This window comes from Fonsecaea nubica (genome assembly GCF_001646965.1).
Source record: "Fonsecaea nubica strain CBS 269.64 chromosome Unknown Scaff201, whole genome shotgun sequence".
In the NCBI taxonomy this organism is placed as follows: Eukaryota; Fungi; Ascomycota; class Eurotiomycetes; order Chaetothyriales; family Herpotrichiellaceae; genus Fonsecaea; species Fonsecaea nubica.
Window position 1 is genome coordinate 1 of NW_019173874.1, and position 8,864 is coordinate 8,864.

General features: G+C 52.6%; 2 protein-coding genes across 2 annotated transcripts; both read right to left on the reverse strand.

The window, feature by feature from the left end:
- Positions 1–571: 571 nt before the first annotated feature.
- Positions 572–5,465, reverse strand: AYO20_11761 (hypothetical protein; the record flags this gene model as incomplete). The annotated part of the gene is made up of 8 exons (XM_022649974.1): positions 572–2,714; positions 2,783–2,856; positions 2,946–3,049; positions 3,485–4,663; positions 4,712–4,826; positions 4,876–5,066; positions 5,128–5,365; positions 5,424–5,465. 8 exons carry the CDS (start codon positions 5,463–5,465, stop codon positions 572–574), a joined length of 4,086 nt encoding a protein of 1,361 aa, XP_022494050.1.
- A 773-nt stretch (positions 5,466–6,238) lies between these two features.
- AYO20_11762 (hypothetical protein) lies at positions 6,239–8,517 on the reverse strand (the record flags this gene model as incomplete). Its single annotated transcript, XM_022649975.1, has 14 exons — positions 6,239–6,400; positions 6,461–6,618; positions 6,671–6,758; positions 6,812–7,042; positions 7,094–7,163; positions 7,222–7,342; positions 7,401–7,522; positions 7,578–7,628; positions 7,676–7,697; positions 7,750–7,809; positions 7,856–8,115; positions 8,176–8,282; positions 8,337–8,424; positions 8,486–8,517. 14 exons carry the CDS (start codon positions 8,515–8,517, stop codon positions 6,239–6,241), a joined length of 1,572 nt encoding a protein of 523 aa, XP_022494051.1.
- Between the last annotated feature and the right edge of the window lie 347 nt (positions 8,518–8,864).

Here is an 8,864-nt window from a genome sequence, read left to right on the forward strand (position 1 = left end):
ACCACCCACCCACCCACCAACCCACCTTACAAAAGTTCCCCCAATGAGCCCCCTATTCCCGCCAAGCCTTGCACGCATCAGGCTGAACGAGGCATCGAGAACCAACCACCCGAGCTAGGTTTGTATACACGGTGTGCACATAGGTATCGAGGACGTAGGCCCGTATGTTCTCGGTGTATACCTTCACCGCCCTCTACCGCCCGCTTCTGGCTCTGGCTCTGGTTCTGGTTCTGGCGCTGGTGCTGGTCTAGTCCAGTATATTATCGCGAGTGCCCTTGCCTTTTTCTCTATGCGCAGTGCAGGGTTGGAAGTTGATGCTCTGTTTCGCCACTTCTTGTCTTGGAGCATGGTCATTTGGGCTCCTTTGAGCCTCAGTGCTCAGCGAATCAAATATTGCCGTGCGTGATGGTCTCGACGTAGAGTGGAACAGAAGATAACAGAGGCTGGATTCACGACACTTTCATTAATGGGAGGAAAAATACTGCATATTCCTCCACCGAAGCAATCCAGTCCGCCCTAATGTGATCAAAATTTGCTTTTCGTGCCATTGGAATGTACAGTTGCAAAGGGCTCATTCACCATCATGTCCGTCCCATTGCATCCACCCACCATTGGGGTTCTGACATAACTTGTCCGTTCTCCACGCTAAAGAAAGCACAATGAAATGCGCCAGCATAGCTACCAAAGCTTTCCATAGCCGCACACGCGCCAATGAGAACTCTAGTAATGCCGTTGCGATGATGGGATAGACCACTATCGCGTTCATGCCTTGAGACAGGCAAGGCTGAAGGGTGCTGAATAGTTTTACACCGAGTATGACGACACGGGTCGAAGGAGAGGTGATGGGCACGTTGAGGAAGTTGTAGACTCGATCGAGATATAGAGACAGAGTTGGCCGGTCAACCTCTCGTGCAGATTCAAGAAGGAGCTGTTGCCGGGTCGGCGAGTGGGTGGGAGACTTTTGTAATGGGGACGAAGGGAGAGACGATGAGGCACGTTTGGCCCGCAGAATCATGGTGCTGTTGAGCCTCAGGTTCGCCGACTCGCGTCGCGTCGACGTGGAGGCTTTATGTGCGCGTTGTTCGCGGTCTGCTTCGCTACCGCTCGTGTACCCGTGGTCGCTGAGTATTGCTTCGGATCCATTCGGCTCCTGAGATACAGATCTCGCCGACGGGAAAAAGGATCGCTTCGGTCTGGGACTCATGTCATGACCGTGTCTTCCTTGTGGCGAGTTTCCCTTCTGCGGTGTATCCAGCTTCTGGATCCGGCGGGCCGGCGTCAGCTCCTCCGGCTCCATCGAGCTCCGCCTCCGCACCACGGGGATGTCGTCGAGTCTACCTGACGAGACGACCTGGAGAACATCGTCTGCGCTGGGCCGCTCATCCGGGCTCAGGGACAGGAGCCGTTTGAGAAACGAGTAGAGTGCACGCGGCAACTCGGGACGTAATTTGCGCTGATCGTCAAATCCTCCCCAGTTGGTAATTTCTGCTCTCAATTCATCAATGTCTTCGCGCTCTTCATGAAGGACATTTGCCGAGTTGTAGGGGAGATTTGCAAAGCAGAGGAAGTGTAAAATCATGCCTAATGAGAAGATGTCCGACTTGGAAGTAAAGTTCTCAAAAGGCCCACCTGGAGAGATGCGTCGAAGCACTTCGGGCGCGCAGTAGGATATCGTCCCAGTAGCGCCAGTGGATTTTCGCGTTGCATACTCGTATTGAACTTCGCCAAAGTCGCTGACCAGGACTCTGGTTTCGCCACCGACGGTATGCAGGAGGCAGTTGCTCGGTTTCAGGTCCCGATGGATGAAGCCGTTGTGATGGAGATGTCTCAATCCCGAGGTAATGTCTTTGAAAAAGTTGTAAATTTCGTCAAAAGGCAACTTTTTGGGTTCATTCGCCCGCCGCGGAAGCTCGGATTCTCCCCTCGACTTGCGACGAATTCGTTCTTTTAATTCTTGCGTCGTCGTGGATGCTTGCGCAGAGCCCAGGACGTAGTTTTGCATGTCTCCGCCGTTACAGTATTGCTGTAGAATGAACGCGCAAGGCACACTAGGGCCAAAGGTGCTGGTTTGGAAATCTTCCAACCATACGTGGCGGTAAGAGACGAGATTTTGGTGTGATAAAGTCTGCAAAAGCTGGACCTCGACAAGGACCTTCTCTAACCACGCGTGGTCATCTCCAATGGGTACACGTTTGCACGCGAAATGGCCGAGGGTAACGCCGTCGAGGACGTGTTTGACCAAGAGCACAACCCCTCGGCCGCCTCTTCCGAGCTCTCTTTCTTCGATAAAGAACTTCTCGAAGTAGTTGGGCGAAAAAGCTGTCTCGGAGATTCCATGGGACTGACTGGCAGGGATTGGCGCACTGGCGATGAACTCTGCATTCGGAGGCGGAGACACGGCGGCTGACGAAGGGTGAAGCCGAGAGCGGACTGGTTGGACGATTCGACGTCGCGGAGAGGGCGGTGCAGATGGTTCGTTGGAGCCAGGAAGGCTTCGAGCGAGCATCTCAAAGTAGCCCTCTGTGATAAAGCTGGGTTGGTCTTCCATTGGACTTGGACCGGGTTCTTGGGTGCTCGAGGATCCTGGTGGTCTGTGCCAGGGTCGGCCACAGGTTGGACAGTCCGAGGAGCGCCGCTCTACATCTTGGTTTCTATGGAATGGGACAAGTTGGTTCGTTCTCGGGTCGCGGTAGACAATGGTGTCTGCGTGGCGGCTAGTCTCATCAGTTTAGTATTGCCCTTGTTGTTTGTGTTTCCATTCTCCCTGATGTGTGTCACTTACAGCACGACCTCCCGGTTGTTGTCGTAGGGGATGATGGAGAGGGTCGGAATGTGATCTACATTGCCGTCCTCCATCTTTCAAAGTCGGTCAGCAGCAATTGGGAGGAGAAGCACTGGCATCTGGAGGACGCTCTATTGGGTCTCGAGAAGCAGGCGCGACTTACAGCGGCGGTCGTTTCTGATTTGTGAGAGGACGGCGGGTGTCGAACAGGCGATCCAGTCAAGGCGGAGGACACGGCATCAAGCCGCAGGGTGACTTCTGAGGTGGCTGAAGGGGAACATGGTCCACAGATTCATGATCAAGGGCAGCCGGAAGATGGAGTCACAACTGGCGATTCGTGTTTGTTCAGTCGTGTCGTCTCTGGCACATTGTGATAAATAGAGATTCAACATTGAATGAGGTGGCGGAAATTGGAGGTTGGACGATCACGATGGAATTTCAAAGTCAAATGACGGTGGCAACTCGAGTCCCTCGTGGCCTTGCGCGCCTTGCATTATTTATCACAACCTCCCCATCTCCCCCGCCGCAAAAACAATCCAATTCTGCACGGTTGTAGCCCCTTGAGTACAAGTACACTTCATTCCCTTGATCCAACTGCACCCCACATTACGATTACGATGCTATAGCTTCCTCAATTCTGTCCTGGCCGTGGGAAGACCGGCACTGTGTCTACATTGTTTACGTCAAATCCCAGTAGCGTACCTTGGTTGCTATGCTGCCACCCCTGACCTGTCTGTTGATTGACAAACGCACTCTGCCGGAAGGGGTTGGTGCTTCCCGTCACGTTGGTTGTCACTGGACCTCCTCCTGATGTTGTTGGTCGGTTCTTTGCGAATGGGTTTGTGCCTGTTCTTTGAGGTTGCAGTGCCGGGGGTGACGAGAGGAAAGATGGGTTGGAGGGGAAGGATTGCTCGGGAGAGACAGGAGAGAAGCCCGCTTGGTCATGGACCATCCCTGCCCCGTGGTCGTTGTGGGAAATCGCTCCAGTGTTGTGCTTAGCAAATGGATTGGTCGACGACCGGACAGGAACAGCAGGACTAACAGGCGAAATTTGCACACCTCCAGTGTGCATCGTGGACTGTCGAAACGGATTGGTGGATGTCATCTGTGGTTGTAGCGATGCAGGCTGAGCTGGTGGAAAGACTTGAGACTGGAAGTTTGCCACGCCATTCTGAGGAATCGGCGATAGCTGCGAGGAAAATTGGTAACCGCCTGCTGACTGTGCCTGCTGCTGTGGTTGAGGTCCATATCCACCGAATCCCGCCCCTGTGAAATCTGTCTGCAGAGGCTGGGGTTGAGCTTGGGGTAGCGGTAGAGCCTGAGGTTGAAAAGTTGGCTGCGGCTGTAGAAAAGGATTGTAGCCCGTCTGTTGAGGCACAGGCGCTTGATGGTATCCGTGAACTTGCGGGACTCCTTGCTGGAATTGAGGCTGCGCGTTCATGTTGGTCTGACCCATCGTCTGCTGATTCTGCTCAATGGATTCAAAGAAGTCAATCAGATCAGGCGCTGGTCCCTTGGGCACCGATTGAGCCGGCTGTGGTCTGGCTGCGACTGAGGCCGGTGCTGCCTGTTTTGTTGCTGGTTTGTCGAATGGATTGGCTGATGGCGCGGCCGAAACTGGCTTACCCGTCCTTTTCGCTTCTTGCTGCGCCAGATATTGTCTTCGATTCAGTTCAAAGTCCGCATCTTTGAGATACTCTTCCAGGGCACTGGTCAGAGTTGTTGGTGCGTGCTTTAGTCTCGGGACCTCCAAGCGCGTTGACGTCTCATACTGTCTGGCTACACCGAGATATTGCACCACCAGTTCGGTCTGCCTTCCGAATGTCTTGTATATTTGCAATGCCCGTTCCGCGTCAGGACGAGACATTTCGAAGTAGTGTTCTGCGTCTGAGTTAGCTATGACGGTTTCTATCCGATCGCCTTACTCACCTAGAACATTGATGGTGCCCTCGTTCATCACCTTGAACAGCTCGAGCAAGTCCAAGGTCAGAAGACGAAAGGCCGTCAATGATATCTCATTCTCCGGGTCATGAGTGCCTAGTAACTGCAAGGGTGAGTCGAGTTTGGAGTCAGAGATGGTCATTCCAACTTACGTCGCATCGAATCAAAGCCTCTATTTGATCCTGCACAACCTCAGTCTGTCTCAATAACCCTTTCTCGACGGTCAATCTGCGCATCTTTCCCGTTCCTGACTTGACAAAGTCCGTCTTCGTATCTCGAAAAGCTCGTACTCTTTCCAACAAGTATTCCGAATATCTTCGAATATTGAGACCTTGGGTTTGGACTGTTTCCCTATTAGACTTTGCGCAAAGCTTCCTGGAGACATCTTGGTGTGTTCTGCATACCTTCGGTGAAGCTGCTGATTGCCAATCTCTTGGGTGACTCGGATATGTACCTCAAAGTGACCTCGGGCTGACCTTCTCTTATCATAAGATGAACCACAATTAACGCCTTGAATACAATCGTCCATGTCGAGTCTCTGAGTCGGAGTTGTAGAGTACGAAAGACTTCGGCGACACCTGATTCTCCGCCATTTGTGGCAGAGAGTATGGGCTCGATATACTTGGATTTGGGCGCGGCCAACTAGCACCCCGTCAGCTCTGTTCCAGTCGATTTCGCGCGGTCTGCGCGACATCCTGACCTTTATTTTTGTGGCGCCTTTTACAATCTTCTCCATGGTCATTTTGTCGGCGGTGGTGATTGGGGTTCTCTTGAGAAAGACGAACAAGGCGGCAATTGGTCAAAAACGAGGGCACGTTCCGAGATGTCCGCTCCAGGCCGGTGAAGTCAAGAGAAGGCAAGGTGAGGTTGGAGGGACAATTATGTTAGGCAGGTCGCCATGCTTTCAGAAGAACATGGTGCACGAAATGGCAGACTAGGATCACACAGCCGCAGAACGACCAGGCTTCTTGGGGTCGGACAGCGGTGACTTGTTGCTGTGATAACCGGGCGCAGTCGTACTAGGGAAGGCTGGTCGAGTTGCTCTGCGACAGTAATCACTGAAACGATGCACAGGCAGGAGAGTGTTAGGAGGAAGGGTGAGGCAAGAGTGGCAGAAACAGATGACAAGTCCTTGATGTATGTATCATGCCCCTATCACCATGGCGCCATTAATTTGAATCCGTGAGATGGTGTTGCAGGTTGGATATTATTATGGCGTTTACGGCGTTCAAGCCACTCGTTGATGACGGGCCGCATTTACTGGCTTTGACTGTTGAACCTGCCACCTGCGGCATCGGTTCTCGCCCCGAGCTTCCCCTGCCACCTCTTGGCAGTTTTGGTACGAGGTACATCCCCGGCATACCTACCGAATCTATTGGCACCTATTACTCGGTAGAGATCGACAGACATGAACCTCAATATCTCAACAGTAGATTTGGTCTACGTCGAGCTGCTATCGTGTGCTCTGTGCTTCCACCCCCGACAGTTTCACAGGTCGACCATACACCTCCACGCTCAGTATTTCTTCCCATCAAGTCCTCCTGCTTCAAGGTGTTCGGCGACCACCTTGACGTCTTGTCCTCCACGAACGAGAGCCGAATGTTGGAGCTTAAGCTCTTGGAACTTCTTTTCGGTTTCCCAGACGAATGGTGTCTTACTGGCAAACAGGAGATCGATCTGGGTATGCAAGTCAGATAACGGTCTTGCATAATTAATGCTGTTCAACAAGCCACATACCTCTTCCAATGTCCGGCAACTGGTCTCTGGGTAGAAACAGAATACTATGACGACAGCTAGCAGATTGAAGACGGCATGGATATAGAAACCCTGCGGGCCCAACGCTTTGAACATGACAGGTGCCGCGAGGGAGACAGAGCCACAACCCAGGCTCCAACCTGAGAGAACGTCTGTCAGAATCCATTTTGTGACCGGACGAATTCGACATACCAATGATACCAAATGCATTTCCTTTAGCTCGGATAGCAAGGGGGAAAATCTCTGACGGGTACACCCAGGGCACACTCAGCCACGTTGCCTGCATGGGACTTATGAGCTGGAGTCATGAACAGAAAGGTGAACTGAAATTACCGCAAATATGGCGTTGTAAATGAAGACAAATGAGCCAGCGGCGGCGCCGATTGTCTGGCTGTGTTTGTCCTCTCCGACCTTGGACAGAGCACCAAGGATGAAGAACGACAGACTTTGTCCAAACCCACCGGCCATAAGGACCTTGCGACGGCCGTAACGATCGATTGTCACGAAAGCAAATGCGCAGCATACCATGGTGACTAGGTTGGCGCAGCCTGTCAGGAGGTTTGCCTAAACCAAGTTGTCAGCAGGGTATCTGTAGGGATTGCCAGGGCACCTCACTTTGTGTGCACTGAAGCCAGCAATGCGGAAAAGTGTGGGAGCATATACCACCACACTTGTGACACCAGTCCTATAGCAGATGATCCAGTCAGAACTTGCAAGACAGCTAGCCGCACCAATCAACGTACCACGCCTGCATAATCTGCAGCCACGCGGCCAAAAATGCTCTCCGTCCGAGATGAAGATCGCCACTCTTGATTCCAGTGACTAAGTGGAAATAGCTCCGAGCCGGGTATTCAGCCTCCAATTCTAGACGCAGTGGTGGTTGTCAGCAACACTTCTATTCCTATGGGAGGTGGGAACTGACCGACGGCGGCGACAATCTCGTTGAATTCAGCTTCGACCTCTGCTTGGTTAATATCTCCTTGAGCGCGGAAGACTGCCAGGGTCTTTCTGCCACGTTCTTGCTTCCCATTGGCAATGTCCCAGCTGTCGACTCAGATCAGCACTGTTGGGTTTGAAAGAATGGATCCAGCCGACTGACCGTGGACTCTCTGGCATGAAGGGTATGATGAGCATCAAGGCAATCAGAAAACTGCTACATGTCAACGACCATTGTGAAGAGTGACTCAAAATGCTCACATGGTGACGAAAGCAAGAGGAACTGAGAGGATAAGTCAGTCGAGCCACTTGCGGACAAAATTCGTAAGGCTTACATCGCCACCGAACGTCGGTGTTTCCATGGTTTACAAAGCTCAGCCCATACTCGAGCCAGTCTATGACAATCAGCAGAGCAAATAACAAGGGATGGAGGTTTCTTACACGAGGTCGAGATTCCGGCAAAGTTGATGAACATTTCGAAGGCCATCACCATGCCTCGCACTTCGTGAGCGACAAGTTCCGAGCCCCAAACTGGAATGACTGCGCTGATGCAGCCAGTTCCAACGCCTCCGATCAATCTGGCGCAGAGCATCCAGGGAGCATTCTGAGCTGCGCTTTGCATCGATTGACCAAAGATGCCCCAAAGACAGCCGAAGAATATAGCTTTGCGTCGCCCTATCTTATCGGACAAGGCCCCGCCCCTGTTCAACAAAGCTCAACCTCTGGATCAGTCGTGATGGGAGTAAGCGGGCAGAGCTTACATCAGTGCTCCCAGGAGGGTACCGAGATAGTAGATGGAGACAAGACCACCTTGCTTTGTCGGCCTTGTGATATTCCCGGTTGCGCCATCGCCGATGTTGACCAGATCCTGCAAAATGCTCAGCGGTTTCTTTGTATGAGAGGGTCTCTCAGAAACACATACAATGTACGAGGGACTTATATTGACCCCGGACATGACGCCCTGGTCATAACCCTCGAACATGATGCCCAATCCAGCAACGAGGCACACGCTGGGACCATGTCAATTCAACAGAGTTGCCAGAATGCGAAGTGGAAGGAAATGGGACTTACGCCCACACCATATGACGTCCGTACAGAGGCATTTCTCGGTTTCTCTGGGGGTTGCAATTGTACAAAGAGTCAAGTCTCTACTTGCAGGATGTGTTGACGATCCAGACGTGGGGTACTGGGCCTCACTTATATCCACGTTTGCCATGGCACCGCTTTTCATCAGACTCGCCTAAATGAGGAGAGGGACGGGACAATGTTGGCATGCCGCAGCCGACGTCGACTCCCCGACTCTCACGCGATACTATGTGGCAGACGGGAGTATCAAAACGGCATCCGGCAGAATTGAACGGGGCCAGCCCGGGTTTGGAGGCGTTGCGATAGCCTATGCATGCCGGGGTTAGCGCAGATCATCCATGGATCCTTGCCGCTTCGGTGGGCC